The following is a 19,633-nucleotide window of genomic DNA, read 5'->3' on the forward strand; positions in this document are numbered from 1 at the left end:
TAACAAAAGGATGTGGAGGCTTTAGAGAGGGTGCAGAAGAGATTTACCAGGATGTTGCCTAGTATGGAGGGCATTAGCTATGAGGAGAGGTTGAGTAAACTTGGTTTGTTTGCACTGGGACGACGGAGGTTGAGGGGGCGACCTGATAGAGGTCTACAAAATTATGAGGGGCATAGACAGAGTGGATAGTCAGAGGCTTTTTCCCAGGGTAGAGGGGTCAATTACTAGGGGGCATAGATTTAAGGTGCGAGGGGCAAGGTTTAGAGGAGAAGTGCGAGACAGGTTTTATTACACAGAGGGTAGTGGGTGCCTGGAACTCGCTTCCGGAGGAGGCGGTGGAAGCAGGGACTATAGTGACGCTTAAGGGACATCTTGACAAATACATGAATAGGATGGGAATAGAAGGATACGGACCCAGGAAGTGTAGAAGATTGTAGTTTAGTCGGGCAGCATGGTCGGTGCAGGCTTGAAGGGCCGAAGTGCCTGTTCCTGTGCTGTACTTTTCTTTGTTCTTTGTACCACTACCAAAGTTAGATCCGCCAACTGCTGTCTATATTGGACCGGGACCATCAAGGTGTCCGCCATTGCCAGTGTTTCCCCTGCATAGTTTGCACAAAACTCGCTCCAAAGGGGCCATCCTTTCCCTTTGAGATATTTTCAAATTTCCTTTTCCCATACGGGACACTGTCCTACTCTACTGGTCGCTGCGACCTCGAATTCCTGGGCGTTCATCAGGCATTCCATTGCCTTCATTGCCATTTCTGTTGCTATCTCTGGGTTTCTACCGACTTTGGAAGAGGGGGGAATAAAGCGGTGATGTAAACACTGGGAAGCTGTGCATTGGTGTCCTGAAGAGCCAATGTCCAGAGGCCGGACTGAATCTAGTCGTAAATGCGGTGGCTGACCACGGACACTGCTGCTCTGGTGTCGAGCTTCATTCTGATGGAGTGTCTCTTCACTTGTAAGGAAACTTGGCTCAGGGCAACTTTCGGTGAAGCCACACAATGCAATTGGTGGTAGGAGCTGTCGTCCTCATCCACATAGTAAGACTGGTCATGTTTGGCGGGGCGGTGAATCCTCACAGGATCGTCGCCATCATGGTCCTTGCGGCCAGCAGTCACTGCTACTGCTGGTTGGAACCCATACTCCTGGTCTTCTTTCTAGGGGGAAAATGTTCGGCAGCGCTCTGGGCCTCGGCGGGGTCAGCCCACGTTCCTGCAGTAAGAGTCTCATTGTCAGGGGTCTGCATCATCGATCCTGGTGGCATTCAAATGGCGCTGCCCAGGCTTAGTACTGCCATCCCTTGAAATTACTAGACCCTTGCTCTGCACTCTCGCTCTTTCCACCGTGTGCTGCAAATCCAGATTAGCATCAGTTAGTAATTTTCACTGCATTGCCGTGTCGTGGATTCCACACCAGATGGTCTGATAGTGCTGTACCGAACTCACAGGTTTCGGCCAATTTTCGCAGTTGGGTCAGGATGTTGCTAATGGATTCAGCTTGGGCCTGGGTGGCCGTGTGGAACCGGAAAATGATTAATGGGAGTTTTGGGTCAAAATGCTCCCTTACCAGGGTCACTAGGGTGGCGAACGGCCGAGTGTGCAGTGCATCCGGATGGGTTAAACTTTATATAACGCTTTAGGTGTCCCCTCCACAAGCCATTAGCAGTATCATAATTTGCCTTTCATCCCCGATGATCACGCTTGTGTGACAGGAATACTGCATTCGCTCATTATATTGCCCCCAGTCATCAATACCTGCATTGAAGGGTTGTAATTTCTTGATATTTGGCATTTTAGTGGGTAGTTACAAGGCCTCGACGAGATGGACCGAGAACGTAGTAATCGGCACCGATGGCAGCTCCACTGTATCCTCGTCGCCAGTGTTGAATCCGCATAAAGTAGCACACATAAACGGCAGATAGAAAATATTGGATAAAGGCTTATGAACAATACAACTCGTCTCCACTCCCCTAAGGGTCTTCTTCCCCAACATGCACCCAGGGATGGATTTATATACAAGTGAGAGCTCCATTTGTTAAGGGGAAGCCCTGCATTACCAGGAAAGTTTTTATTCTGTGGAGGTCATAGGAAGCTGCATGGTGCACATCCTGTAACCTCCATGAGGAAATGTTTTCAATATAAAACAATAGATTATTCGGAATAATTATTTCCACTGGGTAAAGATTCGGAAACTAGTCTGAAAATTAGGGCCAGACCATTCAGGATAAATATTAAGAAGCACTTCTTCATGCAAAGGGTGATGGAGGTTTGTAACTCACTCCCAGAAGCAGCAGTTGAAACAAGATCTTTTAATTTTAAATCTGAAATAGATATTGAGCAAAGATATTAAGGATCTGAGCCAAAGGCAGGTATACGGGCTGGGATTCTCTGAGCCTCCGCGCCAAAACCATGATCGGCGAGGCGGAGAATGGGGACTCAGACCCGCGATCAGCACCGATGCCGGGATGCGATTCTCTGCGGACCAGAGAATCGGCGCGAGCCGCATGCACGCGGTCAACACTGCGCCGGTCGGGGGCCATTGAAAGAGGCTCCCGCGGCGATTCTCCGCGATAGACAGGCCGAGTTCCGCCGCTGTGGTTCCCGTATGGTTCCACCCGACGTGAGCTCGGATTCGCTGCTGCGCTGGCCATCCTGGTGGGGGAAGGGGATCAGACTCCGAGAGGGGGGCCTCCACGTTGGCCAGCCCCTCGATCGGATGCTACCGATCGGCGGGCACGCGCGATCCTGGGGGTGCTTATCTTCTTCCGTGTCGGCCCTCTGTGTGGCTCTGCCATGTTGGCGTGGGGCAGGCGTGAAAACGGCTGCCGTACGCATGCGTGGACCCGTGGGCAGCAGGAGGGATAGCAGGGCCCCGTTTCGGCAGCAGGAGCTGTGGGGCGCACGCGCCGGGGCTCTGCTATCCCTCTTGAAATGGGAGAATCACTCTGGACTTTTTCAAAAAGTCTGGAGTGATTTACGCCCGTTTTCCGGCGGGCCTGGGCACATAGTCCCATTTTCGGAGAATCACGGCCATGGAGTTAGGCCACAGATCAGCCACGATCTCATTGAATGGCAGGACAGGCTCGAGGGGCTGAATGGCCAACTCCTGTTCCTATATTCCTAAGGCTCGTGTGGATCTTTTGCATTGAGTAGCCTATTCTTGTGCTGTAAATACTTTGTAAATCTTAGCTGTACTTTTCCCCATGTTTCAGTATGCTTTTTGTAACACAGGGATTTAAAATTTTTTCAATATAAAAGAATAGATTATTCGGAATAATTATTTTCAACTATTTAGCCTGCAGCCTGTTTAAAATGAACAGGTTTTGCCTGTGAATACAGTTCCGGAACTGAGCGCAGAGCATAAATAGGATGGCTAATATTTCTCCAGAATCTCATTTTTACTTTGTCAAAGTTTAAAAAAAACAAATTAATTTGAGAAACGTACTTGAGGCAAACAAACAAGTCTCATTTTTTCCACTAACTTTAACCATTGTCTAATGTATGCGGGATACAAAAGGTTTGTCGTGTCATTGATTCACACAGTCGGGAATTCTTGAGCTGGTCTCATTCTTATCTTTTATTGAAGATTTTTTTGATTTTGTTTTTCTGGACTGAGTAAATAGATTTTAATTTTGTTCTTATGATGTGGGTGATACATTTATTCCCCATCCCTAATCACCCATAAGAATGAGGCTGGAGTCTGTCTCGGCCCAGAACAGATAGAGGGTGGCAAGCATCCCTTCCCTAACGGAGGTTGGTGGACCAGATGTTTTTTTTTTACAATTTTAGCAGCTTTCATGGTCGTTTTCTCTTCCAAGCCTAAATAAAAGTTGGGGGGAAAAGTACTTGCATTTAAAAACTTAGAACCTTAACTTGATAAATAACGCTTATTAGTGGAGTACCCTAGTTTGCCCATGAATTTAGTGGGGTAAATTTTTATTGGGTATGGTGGAAAGCTAGGGGTACAGACCATCCGCCACCTGTTCTATTCCTTTCTGACTTGTCTTTAGTTGAACTGAATGTTGGAAAGGATGTATAACAGGCAGCTGACTCGTCAATGCCAGTTTAGAGCCTGCGTTGATGGTGGAAATCAGCCATAGCCCAAAAGTGACCTGGACTTTTCTTGTCAGCGGCTACTGCCCTGCTGCTGTAACTTAATTGGAAGCAAGCCAGAAATCACAATGGGTATCCACTACCCATCTGGTGCAGATCCAAGAGTAAGAAATTCTGTTCTGCTGCCTCATGTCGCCTGTCTAGGAAAAATAATCGATGGACAAGTCGTCCCAGGTCACACTGCTGGCTGGCTGTGAATGGCTGTGCAATGAACCATTGTGCCCCCAAGTGGCTTAGTTAGTTATGACGGATTACCACAGCCATACAGATCAGAGACGTTGCAGTTTGGATCCCTGCTGACTTTGCCGGACTCTCCTGGGAAAGCACCAAGGTTCACTGGGACTGACCATGGCTAGAATGTTCCCTATGGTGACCTCACATTGAATAAATGCCTATGGCTTAATTCTCAGGCGGCACCCACATAGAATCCTATAGATTATACAGCACAGAAACAGACCATTCAGCCCAACTAGACTAAGTTGGCATTTATGCCTTCTCCCATTCTTTCTCCACTGACTCTCATCATCATAATCTTCTATTCCCTTCTTCCTCATTCGTTTATGTAGCTTTTGTTTAAGTGAATCTCCATAATTTGCCTCAGCTGCTTTCTCTGTAGCGATTTCCACATTCACACCACTCTGGCTGAAGAACTTTCTTCACAACGTCTATTTGATTGTCTGGTGATCACCTTGCAATGGAGGCTTCAAATTGTGCTCTTCTGCACTGGTGGATGTATACAGCCTCTCTGTGTTAACATCAAAACCTTTGTAATATTAAAGTCCTCCTTTTTATTCACCATGTTCATTCTTGATGGTTATAAACTTGCAGCTCTGGTACTATTCTTGAAAATATGTTTGCACCTTCTCTAGCACCTCCATATCCTTTCATAATACACTATACACAGTACTCAAAGTGTGGTCTAACCAAGGTTCGGTATGAATTTAGCACAACTTCTCTACTTTTCAATTCTATCTGTCCGGAAATAAACCCGAGTGCTTTGTTTAGTCTTGTTAACCTGAATCACTGATTCTAGTGATGTGCATTTAAATTTTCAGATTCATTTGCTCCTCTGCCCCATGTAGATTCTTATTTTCCAAACATACACACTTATCTATGTTGAAATTAATTCTTCTGATATGACCATAAGATGTAGGAGCAGAATGAGGCCATTTGACCCATCGAGTCTGTTCCGCCATTCAATCATGGCTGATATTTTCTCATCCCCAATCTCCTGCCTTCTCCCCATAATCCCTGATCCCCTTATTAATCAAGAACCTATCTATCTCGGTCTTAAAGATACTCAGTGATTTGGCCTCCACAGCCTTCTGCGGCAAAGAGTTCCACAGATTCACCATCCTCTGGTTGAAGAAATTCCTCCTCATCTCAGTTTTAAAGGATCATCCCTTCAGTCTGAGGCTGTGCCCTCGGGTTCTAGTTTTTCCTACAAGTGGAAACATCTTCTCCACCTCCACTCTATCTAGGCCTCCCAGGATTCTGCCCATTACGTATGCCCATTCTGCACATTTATTAATATTGTCTTGTAATTTGTTGTAATCCTCTTCAGTATTAAATATCCCCTCTAATTAAGTGTCATCCGCAAATTTGGAAACCAGTATTTTGATTCTGATGTCTAAATTATTAACATGAATTGTGAACAACACAATGGTCCCAGCACTGATCCTTGTGCGACCCCATTTTCCACCTACTGTCACTCTGAAAAGCTACCCTTTACTCCGGCACTCTGTTTTCTGTCTTAGCCAGATATCTTTCTACTGTGCTACTTGTCCTCGGTCTCCATTGTGGGCAGTTTGCTAGCTTAGTTGGCTAGATTGCACGAGTGTAATGTAGAATGACGAGGATGGCATGGTGGTTAGCACTGCTGCCTCACAGCGGCAGGGACCCGGGTTCGATTATTTTTTTTTAAAATATATATTTTATTCAAATTTTTTGGCCAAACAAAATACAAAGGTTTTCCTTTTTACAACAGTAGAACAGTGTAAATAACAGTGGCCGTTTTTAACAATTAAATAAGTAATATATAAACTAAATGGCAACTGCCATATCAAAAATAATAACTCTCCAAAAATAAAATTCAACAATCCAATATGCATAGCCTAGTACAAATATCTATACAAAAACACCCCTGAGGACCCGCCCGGGCCCTCCCCCCCGGGTTGCTGCTGTTACCTTCCCATTTCCTTTATCGTTCTGTGAGGTAGTCAATGAACGGTTGCCACCGCCTGGTAAACCCTTGAGCCGAACCCCTTAGTGCGAACTTTATCCGTTCTAGTTTTATAAACCCTGCCATGTCGTTTATCCAGGTCTCCACGCCCGGGGGTTTGGCTTCCTTCCACATCGGCAATATCCTTCGCCGGGCTACTAGGGACGCAAAGGCCAAGACATCAGCCTCTTTCGCCTCCTGCACTCCCGGCTCTTCTGCAACCCCGAATATAGCCAACCCCCAGCCCGGCTCGACCCGGACCCCCACCACCTTCGAAAGCATCTTTGCCACCCCCACCCAGAACCCCTGCAGTGCTGGGCATGACCAAAACATGTGGGCGTGGTTTGCTGGGCTTCTCGAGCATCTCCCACACCTATCCTCTACCCCGAAAAATTTACTGAGCCGTGCTCCGGTCATATGCGCCCTGTGCAAAACCTTGAATTGTATCAGACTTAGCCTGGCGCACGAAGACGACGAGTTTACCCTACGTAGGGCATCAGCCCACAGCCCCATCTCAATCTCTTCCCCCAGCTCTTCTTCCCACTTCCCCTTCAGCTCATCCACCATGATCTCCCCCTCGTCCCTCATTTCCCTGTATATATCCGACACCCTACCATCCCCCACCCATGTCCCTGAGATCACTCTATCCTGCACCTCCTGCGTCGGGAGCTGTGGGAATTCCCTCACCTGTTGCCTCGCAAAAGCCCTCAGTTGCATGTACCGAAATGCATTCCCTTGGGGCAACCCATATTTTTCCGTCAGCGCTCCCAGACTCGCAAACGTCCCGTCTACGAACAGATCTCTCAGTTGCACAACCCCAGCTCTTTGCCATGCTCCAAATCCCCCATCCATTCTCTCCGGGACAAACCTATGGTTATTTCTTATCGGGGACCGCACCGAGGCTCCCGTCCTTCCCCTATGTCGTCTCCACTGCCCCCAAATTTTTAGTGTTGCCACCACCACTGGACTTGTGGTGTATTTCTTCGGGGAGAACGGCAACGGCGCCGTCACCATTGCTTGTAGGCTGGTTCCCTTGCAGAACGCCATCTCCAATCTCTTCCACGCCGCTCCCTCCCCTTCTCCCATCCACAGCCCCCCCCCTATCCCTGCTACGCTGCAAGAACCCCCTCCTCACTCTCGGGGTCTTCCCGGCCCACACAAAACTCATGACACTTTTCTCAATTCTCTTGAAAAAAGCCTTCGTGACCATCACCGGAAGGCAATGAAACACAAAGAGGAATCTCGGGAGGACTACCATTTTGACCGCCTGCACCCTACCCACCAGTGACAGGGGCACCATGTCCCATCTCTTAAAATCCTCCTCCATCTGTTCCACCAATCTTGTTAAATTAAGCCGGTGTAAGGTTCCCCAACTCCTGGCTATCTGAATCCCTAAGTACTGGAAATCCCTTGTTACCTTCCTCAGCGGTAAGTCATCTATTCCCCTGCTCTGCTCCCCCGGATGCACCACAAACAACTCACTCTTACCCATATTCAATTTGTACCCCGAAAATTCCCCAAACTCCCTGAGTGTCTGCATTATCTCAGGCATCCCCTCCACTGGGTCCGCAACATACAGCAATAAATCATCTGCATACAAGGATACCCGGTGTTCTTCTCCTCTCCTGAGCACTCCCCTCCACTTCCTGGAGCCCCTCAGTGCTATGGCCAGGGGCTCAATCGCCAATGCAAACAGTAACGGAGACAGGGGACACCCCTGCCTCGTCCCTCTATGAAGACGGGAGTAATCAGACCTCTGTCTGTTTGTGACCACGCTCACCACCGGAGCCCTATACAGCAGCTGTACCCATCTGGTATACCCTTCTCCAAAACCAAATCTCCTCAGCACCTCCCACAGATAATCCCACTCCACTCTGTTGAATGCTTTCTCGGCGTCCATCGCCACCACTATCTCCGCCTCCCCCTCTGGTGGGGGCATCATCATTACCCCTAGCAACCTCCGTATGTTCGTGTTCAGCTGTCTCCCCTTAACGAACCCAGTTTGATCCTCGTGGACCACCCCCGGGACACAGTCCTCTATCCTCGTCGCCATCACCTTGGCCAGGAGCTTAGCATCTACATTTAAAAGGGAAATGGGCCTGTAGGACCCACACTGCAGCGGGTCTTTTTCCTTCTTCAAAAGGAGCGATATCGTTGCCTCCGACATAGTCGGGGGCAGCTGCCCCTTTCCCTAGCCTCATTAAAGGTTCTCGTCAAAAGCGGGGCCAGTAAGTCCATATACTTCCTATAAAATTCCACCGGGAATCCGTCCGGTCCCGGGGCCTTCCCAGCCTGCATGCTCCCAATCCCTTTTACCACCTCCTCCATCCCAATCTGTGCTCCCAGTCCCGCCCTCTCCTGCTCCTCCACCTTAGGGAATTCCAGCTGATCCAAGAAACACATCATTCCCTCCTTCCCTTCCGGGGGCTGAGCCTTATATAATCTCTCATAAAATGCCTTGAACACCCTGTTTACTCTCTCCGCTCCCCGTTCCATCTCTCCCTCCTCATCTCTCACCCCACCTATCTCCCTCGCTGCTCCCCTCTTCCTCAATTGGTGGGCCAGTAGCCGACTCGCCTTCTCTCCATACTCATACTGTACACCCTGTGCCCTCCTCCACTGTGCCTCTGCCTTACCCGTGGTCAGCAGGTCAAATTCTACATGTCGCCTTTGTCTTTCCCTGTACAGTCCCTCCTCCGGTGCCTCCACATATTGCCTGTCCACCCTCAAAAGTTCTTTCAGCAATCGCTCCCTTTCTTTACCCTCTTGCTTCCCTTTATGTGCCCTTATGGATATCAGTTCCCCTCTAACCACCGCCTTCAACGCCTCCCAGACCACTCTCACCTGAACCTCTCCATTGTCATTAAGCTCCAAGTACTTTTCGATGCACCCCCTCACCCTTAAACATACCCCCTCATCCGCCAATAGGCCCATATCCATTCTCCAGAGTGGGTGCTGTTCTTTTTCCTCTCCTGCCTCCAGGTCTACCCAATGTGGAGCGTGGTCCGAAATAGCTATGGCCGTATATTCCGTCCGTGTCACCTTCGGGATCAGTGCCCTTCCCAAGACAAAAAAGTCTATCCGTGAGTATACTTTGTGGTCCCGGGTTCGATTCTGACCTTGGGTGACAGAGTGGAGTTTGCACGTCCTCCCTATGCCTGCGTGGGTTTCTTCCGGCTGCTCTGGTTTCCTCCGCAGTCCAAAGATATGCAGATTAGGTGGTTTGGCTCTGCTAAATTGCCCCTTAGTGTCCAAAGATGTGCAGGTTAACTGGGATTACGGGGGTAGGGTGAGCCTAGGTTGGGTACTCTTTCAGAGGTTCGATGCAGACTCGATGAGAGAAATGGACTCCTCCTGCACTGTAGAGATTCTATGGAAACAGTGTGGGTTTAATCTGCTTACCAGCTTTTATGGAGTGTTTTTGGAGGCCTGACTCTTCATCTTGCCCTATGCTTGCAGTGTGTTGCCCCTTCAGTTATATATAACCAATTGTCTCTCTTCAATGGAGAGGATGCCAACTGACCTTTGGCCAATTACCCTTGACTCCACATGTTCTGACTTTATTCACTAGTCTGTTCTGTGATACCTTATTGAAGGATTGCTGGAAATCTAGATATATTACATCTATTGCATTACCATTGTCTACACTTACCTCTTCAAAGAATTCAATGAGGTTGGTCAAGCAACACTTTCCCATTGAAATCCATGTTGAATATTAATTTTTATGTTTATTGTTTCTGGTACTTTTCCTTATTTTCTCCTTTATTAGATTATCTTTCCTGGGCGGCATGGTGGCACAGTGGTTAACACTGCTGCCTCACGGCACCGAGGACCCGCGTTCGATCTCAGTCACGGGTTACTCTCCGTGTGGAGTTTGCACATTCTCCCCGTGTCCGCGTGGTTCTCACCCCCACAATTCAAAGGTGCGGAGGGTTTTCACCTGTTACCTGAAAACATTGCAGAATTCTAACCATCATAGATTATCATAGAATTTACAGTGCAGAAGGAGGCCATTCGGCCCATCGAGTCTGCACCAGCTCTTGGAAAGAGCACCCTACCCAAGGTCCACAATCTTCCAAAGTTCTTTAGATTCAGAAACTGTACCTTTTGATTAGCAAGTTGCACATGACACTCTGCTATTTAAGAATGGTGGGAGAGGGAAATCCTAGAATTCTAGATCTGTTACCCAAACAGCTGTTGTCGAGAAGGGTCTATAATTAAGGATTGTGTTGATGTTGTTGACATATCTTCACACCCCATATACTGTGTTTTTTACCCTTTGGGGAATAGTGGGGGAAGTGGTGGAAGGATTTCCGAGCTGATTATCAGCCCGTTGAACCCTGTTATGAACACTCCTTCCGTGACTAACATGTCCTGGCGTTGGACTCGAACCTGGAGTTTCTGGCCCAGTGGTAGAAGTACTATCACAACACCACAAGGCCTCCAAGCGTGGCTGAAGAGCTTGGAAATTTTCAGCTGGTTAGCGAATTTCTGTTGGGTAAGGAGAGGTGAAATGAGTAAAGGGTTAAATGGGCCATTACTTTTAGTTTAGGAAAAGCTTCATGAGCTAACATCTTCTTTCTACATCCGCAGCTATAATCAGACAAGAGACCAGGAGAAAAGGCCAGAGTGTCAACATGTAAGTGGCAGTTGGATTACACAACTCAAAACTGCAGTGCTCTTTTATATGGTGGCATTACGAGAACATCAAGTATCTGTGTGATTGATATGATGTGCTCTATCAGAAATTGACCCAGTGTTGATCAGTAAATGATTGGTATACACTAACTACTTTGTTCAAAATTGGCACAATATTGATCCAATAAGTGTAGGATTGTGGTGCTCAGGGTAGCTTCCCTGACTTTGAGCCCAAAGCTCTTGAGTTTGAGTCCCACTCAAGGACCTGATGGCCAAGGCTATGGGGAGAGAGTTGGGAGTATGATGTTCAGATAGAGGATCAGCCATGGCCTTATTGAATGGTGGGGCAGGCTCCAGGGGCCAAAAGGCCTACCGACTCTTGCTCCTACTTTCTATGTCTGTTTCTATGAAGGTGAGTTCATAACGTGCCTGAACAAGTTGATTATCAACCTGCAAATCCTTTCAACACGCAAAAATGCCAGATGGTAAGAGCAGTACAGATTCCTGGTCAGCTATGTAATGGAAAGAATGTTGGTCCCTCTACCATCACTATCCATATCTCCAAGCTACAACATGCCTGTAAGACATAGGGTACTGCCTCATACTTTAAAAAAAATAGATATTGGATTTCTGCCTATCAAACTTGAATTTTCAGTCTCTAAACCACGGTAGCACATGGTTAGCACTGTTGCTTCACAGCGTCAGGGACCCGGGTTCGATTCCCGGCTTGGGTCACTGTCTGTGCAGAGTCTGCACGTTCTCCGTGTCTGCGTGGGTTTCCTCCGGGCGCTCCGGTTTTCTCCCACAAGTCCTGAAAGACGTGTTTGTTAGGTGAATTGGACATTTTGAATTCTCCCTCCGTGTACCCGAACAGGCGCCGGAATGTGGTGACTAGGGAATTTTCACAGTAACCTCATTGTAATGTAAGTCTACTTGTGACACCAATAAAGATTATTATTGTTATTAATAAACTGGAGAGAAATGTTCCGTTTTCATACAATTTAACATCTCTTTTTAGGAATGAAGACAGCAAGCGATTTGAAGTAGTCAGATCATATACAGGTAAATAAATATTAACATACAATGACATGAAAAATATTAATATCCAGGTAAATCATAGAAACATACAATACAAGGAGGCTATTTGATCCATCATGTCTATTGACTCTTTGGTAGAAATATCCAATTATCCTGCAATTTTTATCATTAAATATATATTTCCAGTTCCTTTTTGGAAGTTACTACATGGATCCAGATCACAGCTTGACATTTATTATTGGACACGAAGGGACAATTTAATATGGTCAAACCACCTAACCTGCACAACTTTGGACTGTGGGAGGAAACCGGAGCACCCGGAGGAAACCCATACAGACATGGGGAGACATTTTTTTTTTAAAAAGCAAACATTAGTGTCACAGCCAAGTCTTCTGCCTCCATGAGAATATGATTTTCTTTTCTTAATTTAGAGAACCCAATAATTCTTTTCCAATTAAGGGGCAATTTAGCGTGGCCAATCCACCTAACCTGCACATCTTTGGGTTGTGGGGGTGGAACCCACGCAGACACGGGGTGAAAGTGCAAATTCCACACGGACAGTGACCCTGGGCCAGAATCAAACCCGAGTCGTCAGCGCCGTAGGCAGCAGTGTTCATTTAAAAAATAAATTTAGAGTACCCATTTTTCCCAATTAAGGGCAATTTATCGTGGCCAATCCACCTTCCCTGCACATCTTTTGGGTTGTGGGGGCAAAACCCACGCAAAACAGGGGTAGAATGTGAAAACTCCACATGGACAGTGACCCAGAGCCCGGATCGAACCTGGGACCTCGGCACCGTGAGGCAGCAATGCTATCCACTGTGCCACCGTGCTGCCCTAGGCAGTAGTGTTGACCACTGCGCCGCCCCAAGATGATTTTTTTTTTTTGGCACCTAATTTAGGGCACAACGTATTTGCATTAGAAGCAAAGGTTCACTCGTTTGCTTCCTGTTCTGAGAGGGTTGGCTTATGATAAGAGGATGCGTAAACTGGGCCTGTGTCCTATGAGGTTTAGAAGAATGAGAGATGGGGGTGAATTCTCTGCCAGCGGGATACTCCGTTCCACCGGCAGCACACCGTTCCACTGGCAGCACACCCACGCCAGCGGGTTTCTCGGCGGTGTGCGGTGGCCACAGTGGGAAATCCCATTGGCCAGTGGCATGAACAGAGAATTCCGCTGCCCGCAAGGATGCACCACCAAGGAACACATGGCTGGGGGACCGGAGAATCCCGCCCATTATCTCATTGAAATTTATAAGATTCTATTATGATCCTGGACCAGACCCCAACAGTTGCTAAGTTACTGGACAGAAACCCCAATATTTAATTTAATTTGCAAGATTGTGAGGAAAGAATACTTTCTCAAGGAGTGATTCTACACACAAATAGGGATATGGTATATTGAAACAAACTTTATCATTAACACAGTATTACTAAATTTAATATCTTAAAGATAATAGCTTACAATTACCAGTTAAACAATGCTCAACAGTCCAGTGAAACAATAACTCCTAACTGCTATATTTATCTCCACTCAGGAAACACCCATCTCTAGTCAAAATCCACTTTTTAATACAGTTAGCAGACCAAGGAAAACTTGCTTAATACCCAGCTTTGAGAAAGAGAGATTCTTCAGGAACCTTGCAGATTCTTCAAACTACTGTTTAACCTGCCAGCTTTTTTGAAACTGCTCCTGTCCTCTTCAAATCTTTAACTCGCTGTTTTGAGAGAAACTGCTCCTGTTCACACACAGATCAAAACTCGCTGTTTTCACATCCCAATCTAATGGGATGTCTGTCCACATCCCAATCTAAATTGAACACCTGACTGCTTCAGCCTTGGCTTCTCCCATTAACTACATCATCTTACTAAGCTGAGTCTTATTTAACCGTAAACAAAAATCTATGTCTAGCTCGGGCACATTTAACGGGGTGTTTCTCAGCGGCTACAGCGCCAAGAAGTACCCAGTTTTTTTGGGCCTCAGGGATTTCTCTCTGCCGAGGCCGCCTTTAGAGAAGCTCGTCAGCAGTAAAGGCTCCTCGCAGATCGGGGCACCATTTTTTCTGGCAGACCTGATCTTTTTCTCCCCCCCCACCACCCCCTCAGTGTTCAAACACTCCTCTCCCTCCCAACCTCAGGGAGGCACCCGAGAACACCTCCTCACACCACCTCCACCTGATGAGGCCACCCACTCCACGGCAGTGCCAACCTGACACCTGAATACCCTTTGGAATTCTCTACACCAGAGGGTTGTGGAAACTCTATTGTTGAATATATTTAAGGCTAATGTGGACAGACCTTGGGGATCTCAGGAAATCAAGGGATTTGGGGAGAAGGCCAGGAAAGTGGAGTTGAGGACGAAGATCAGCCATGATTGCACAGATTGCCGGAGCAGGCTGAAGGGGCTGAATGGACTACCTCTGCTCCCAAGGCGACTAGGGGATTTTCACAGTAACTTCACTGCAGTGTTAATGTAAGCCTACTTGTGACAATAAAGATTATTATTGCGTTCATTGTCTGAACTTGAGTCAGGATGAGTGCAATGCAAGTTCCTTGTCCCTTTACAGTTCAATAAATATTTCTCCTCTGTGACGAACATTTAAACATTAAGGTATTGTTACAGGTAGCAAACATCATAAGATGATGTTTTTGCTCACCAAGATAGAACAGAGAGAAAGATACAATAGTGAGATAAACATGTACTTTGATACTAAGTTAAATGTGGTAAGCTTAAGTTTTAGTGGGGGGTGGTGGGGGTGGGAGTACATTTGGGCCCAGACACGTTCATGTAGCTTGGTGGAAAACTGCTTGATATATCAGACTAAATTAGTATTGTCACACACACAAATTAATTCAATTGGTATTAATTTTAATTTTCACTGAGTATAATGTTGTCCAAACTTTTTTTCAGTATCTCGACCAGAACAAACACCAAGGCCAGAACCAAAGACTGAGTAAGAAATGTAGTGCAAAATATGATCAAACAATATATTTTTTTAAAAACTCAATTTTCCTCTGAGTTGACCAGATGCAAAAGTGTGTGCGTGCGCATGTTTGGTATGTGTGCGAGCATGGGTTTGGTGTGTGTGCGCATGGGTTTGGCATGTCTGTGCACGTGTTTGGTGTGCGTGCATTTTGTAGTAGGGTCTGGTATCTGAAAGGTTAAATGTGGGACCAATTACAATACTCCCCACATAATGATGTAAGAAGGCCCAGAACATGACCCAGAATTAGGGTCAGTTTAGAGATGGACAGTGAAAGGTAAAGACCATTTTGGTACCCTCTATTGAGTTAAATGTTAATTAAAAACTTACTGATAATATACTAAAGATGACAAAGACTGCTTCATGGGTTTTAAAAAATTAATTCATGGGATGTTGGTGTCGCTGGCTGAGCCAGCATTTGTTGCCCATCCCTAATTCCTCTTGGACTAGGTGTCTCGCTCGGCCATTTCAGAGGGCATTAAAGAATCAACCACTTTGCTGCGGGTCTGGAGTGACATGTAGGCTAGACCAGGTAAGGATGGCCGATTTCCTTCCCTGTATGGCATTAGTGAACCAAATGTGTTTTTACGACAATCGACATGGCCATCATTAGACTTTTGATTCCAGATGTTTTTAAAATTCAGATTTCACCATCTGTCCTAGCTGCAACCTTTCAAGGTGCTGACATAGAATACATTATGTGCGTGTGTGAGATTGATGTGAGCGGCTTGGTTTATCTTTGATTTGCTAAGTGCTAGAAGTAAGTTATTAATCTTTAATAGCATGCTTCTAACCTCTTTCAGGAATGTGGCCGCCTCAAATGATTTACAAGTTTTCCAAGGTTTGTATGAAACAGATTCAAAATCCCTTCCCAGGGACAATCTCTGTTAAATATTTACCTACTCGTATATCATCTGCCCTATTTTTCCCAGGCAAAAAAAATTCCAATCGTCTCTCGAGGTGGGATTTGTTGGGTCTTGTGGGGATCTTCGCGGGTGGGATGGAAAAATTAATGAACCAGCCTATGGTCCGTTGACGTTGGGTGGGAATTTCACCCGTAGTGACCTCCAATGTGCACGGGACTGGAAAATTTAATCCTCTGGCTCTGCTTGTGCCCTTTAATTATTTTGCTGTCACACCCACTCTGTCTTCACTTCTTCACACCCACTCTGTTAGGTGGATTGGACATGATAAATTACCTTTAGTGACCAAAAAGGTTAGGAGGGGTTATTGGGTTACGGGGATAGGGTGGAAGTGAGGGCTTAACTGGGTCGGTGCAGACTCGATGGGCCGAATGGCCTCCTTCTGCACTATATGTTCTTGTTCTGTCTTCACTTCTTTCTGTCCTGCTTTCTTACAGTTTCTATTAATAACCTACTTTCCCTTTTACTCTGGTATCCCTTTGTCATTGGTTTTATTGCTCATGCTCATTTCCTTTTTGTAAGTCTGTCCTCTGTTGCCTTTTTTCTGTATTTCTTACTCGGTCTGTGCCACCCATACTTTCCCTGCCTCTTCATGTGGAGCTGCCATGTTAATAACCCAACAGTAGTGTCAGACGAGGCATGTCACTTTTTTTAAATAAAGGCCCAAATTCTCCAGCTTTCGGGATTCTCTATTCTCTACGGCAGCGCACAGTTTCTGAAATGTTCATAGAATTTACAGTCCAGAAGGAGGCCATTCGGCCCATCGAGTCTGCACCGGCTCTTTGAAAGAGCACCCGATCCAAGACCACACCTCCACCCTATCTCCATAACCCAGTAACCCCACCCAACACTAAGGGCAATTTTGGACACTAAGGGCAATTTAGCATGGCCAATCCACCTAACCAGCACATCTTTGGACTGTGGGAGGAAACCGGAGCACCCGGAGGAAACCCACGCATACACGGGGAGAATGTGCAGATTCTGCACAGATAGTGACCCAAGCCTGGGATCGAACCTGGGACCCTGGAGCTGAGAAGCAATTGTGCTAACCACTATGCTACTGTGCTTTCCCAGCTGGTTTCAATGCTGGGCCGGAACAGAGCATCCCACCGCCAGTGAATCACGCACCGCTGAAAAACATGCAGCTGGGGAACGGGAGAATCCAGCCCAAGTTCTCCAGATTTGGGAGCCGTTCCTTAAGATTGGAAATTTCCACATAGCGCCTCATTTTGTGAAAGTGAGTGAGAGAGAATCTAGGGGATTACTAGAGTCTATGATTAAGGATAGGATGACTGAACACTTGAAAATTTTCAGTTGCTCAGAGAGAGCCAGTTTAGATTTGTGTAAAGTAGGTTGTGCCTGTTGAACCTGATTGAATGAAATGAAATGAAATGAAAATCGCTTATTGTCACAAGTAGGCTTCAATTAAGTTACTGTGAAAAGCCCCTAGTCGCCACATTCCGGCGCCTGTTCGAGGAGGCTGGTATGGGAATTGAACTGTGCTGCTGGCCTGGCTTGGTCTGCTTTAAAAGCCAGCGATTTAGCCCAGTGTGCTAAACCAGCCCCTATGTATTTGAGGGGGTGACTAAAGTGTTGGACAGAAATTATATGACCTTCCAGAAAGCATTTAATAAGGTACCTCATAGGAAACTATTATCTAAAGTTCATGGAATTGAAAATTGTTGGCCTGGTTAGGAAATTGACTGAGTGGCAGGAAACAGAGAGTATGGATAATGGGCCGGTATTCTTATGCACAGAATTAGATTAGTGGTGTTCCGCAAAGGTGGGAATTCGAAGCTGGGTGGGGAGGAAGTGCTTTTTGTGACTGGTAAGTAGTGTTTCTGTTTCTTTTCATTTGTATATTTATTTATTTTTTCTTTGTTGTTTTTTTGTTGAAATTGTAGTTGTTGAAGTTAACCAAAGGTTTAAGACATGGCAGGAGATCTCAGACCCGTGTCATGCTCCTCGTGTGCGATGTGGGAGCTCAGGGACACGTCCACTGTCCCTGGCTCCTTCACGTGCAAGAAGTGTGTCCAGTTGCAGCTCCTGTTAGACCGCTTGACGGCTCTGGAGCTGCGGATGGACTCACTTTGGAGCATCCGCGATGCTGAGGACATCGTGGATAGCACGTTTAGCGAGTTGGTCACACCGCAGGTGAAAGGTACTGAGGGAGATAGTAAATGGGTGACCAAAAGACAGAGCAAGAGTAGGAAGTCAGTGCAGGTGTCCTCTGCGGTCATCTCCCTGCAAAACAGATATACCGCTTTGGATACTGTTGAGGGAGATGGCTCACCAGGGGAAGGCAGCAGCAGCCAGGTTCATGGCACCGTGGCTGGCTCTGCTGCACAGCTGGGCAGGAAGAAGAATGGCAGGGCTATAGTGATAGGGGACTCAATTGTAAGGGGAATAGGCAGGCGGTTCTGCGGACGCAATCGAGACTCCAGGATGGTATGTTGCCTCCCTGGTGCAAGGGTCAAGGATGTCTCGGAGCGGCTGCAGGACATTCTGGGGGGGGGGGGGGGGGGGGGTGAACAGCCAGCTGTCGTGGTGCACATAGGCACCAACGATATAGGTAAAAAACGGGACGAGGTCCTACAAGCTGAATTTAGGGAGCTAGGAGTTAAACTAAAAAGTAGGACCTCAAAGGTAGTAATCTCAAGATTGCTACCAGTGCCACGAGCTAGTCAGAGTAGGAATGTCAGGATAGAGAGGATGAATACGTGGCTCGAGAGATGGTGCAAGAGGGAGGGATTCAAATTCCTGGGACATTGGAACCGGTTCTGGGGGAGGTGGGACCAGTACAAACCGGACGGCCTGCACCTGGGCAGGACTGGAACCGATGTCCTAGGGGTGGTGTTTGCTCGAGCTGTTGGGGAGAGTTTAAACTAATGTGGCAGGGGGATGGGAACCGATGCAGGACGTTGGAAGGTAGTAAAACAGGGACAGAAATAAAAGGCAGTAAGGGGGAAAGTGTAAGGCAGAGAAGCCATAGTCAAAAATCAAAAAGGGCAACAGTACAAGGTACAGTGACTGAGGGGAGCTCAGTGAATAGGACCAGGAATACTAAAAGAAATAAAACGGGAAGTGAAACCATTAATGGTAAGCGACGCGGCAGGTTGTTACAGGAAGATATGGGTTCGACGACAAGGAAAATTAGGAGAAAGGTTAAGAGGAAATATAACTTAGGAGAGGTTACTGATCGAGGTGTTAAGATTAAGAACAGAGGTAAAAAAGCCAACATAAGTGTACTTTACCTGAACGCTCGTAGTATTCGGAATAAGGTAAATGAGTTGATGGCGCAAATCATCGTGAATGACTATGATTTAGTGGCCATTACTGAAACATGGTTAAAGGATGGTCACGACTGGGAGTTAAATATCCGAGGGTATCAAACTTTTCGGAAGGACAGAGTGGATGGTAAGGGAGGTGGTGTAGCTCTGTTATTTAAGGATGACATCCGGGCAACAGTAAGGGATGACATCGGTGCTATGGAGGATAAGGTTGAATCCATTTGGGTGGAAATCAGGAATAGTAAGGCGAAAAAGTCACTGATAAGAGTAATCTATAGGCCACCAAATAGTAACATTATGGTGGGGCAGGCAATAAACAAAGAAATAACAGATGCATGTAGAAATGGTACAGCAGTTATCATGGGGGATTTTAATCTACATGTTGATTGGTTTAACCAGGTCGGTCAAGGCAGCCTTGAGGAGG

The 19,633-nt window shown here is 46.6% G+C and overlaps 1 protein-coding gene across 1 annotated transcript in view; it reads left to right on the top strand.

The window, feature by feature from the left end:
• LOC140386658 (linker for activation of T-cells family member 2-like) overlaps positions 1 to 19,633 on the top strand; it is a 142,134-nt gene that overhangs the window by 99,452 nt on the left and 23,049 nt on the right. The window contains exons 3-6 of the mRNA XM_072469185.1: positions 10,930 to 10,975; positions 11,993 to 12,036; positions 14,924 to 14,966; positions 15,800 to 15,837. Coding sequence (XP_072325286.1) covers positions 10,930 to 10,975; positions 11,993 to 12,036; positions 14,924 to 14,966; positions 15,800 to 15,837 — 171 coding nt within the window. The remainder of the gene's footprint in view (positions 1 to 10,929; positions 10,976 to 11,992; positions 12,037 to 14,923; positions 14,967 to 15,799; positions 15,838 to 19,633) is intronic.

This window comes from Scyliorhinus torazame, chromosome 12 (assembly GCF_047496885.1).
Source record: "Scyliorhinus torazame isolate Kashiwa2021f chromosome 12, sScyTor2.1, whole genome shotgun sequence".
In the NCBI taxonomy this organism is placed as follows: domain Eukaryota; kingdom Metazoa; phylum Chordata; class Chondrichthyes; order Carcharhiniformes; family Scyliorhinidae; genus Scyliorhinus; species Scyliorhinus torazame.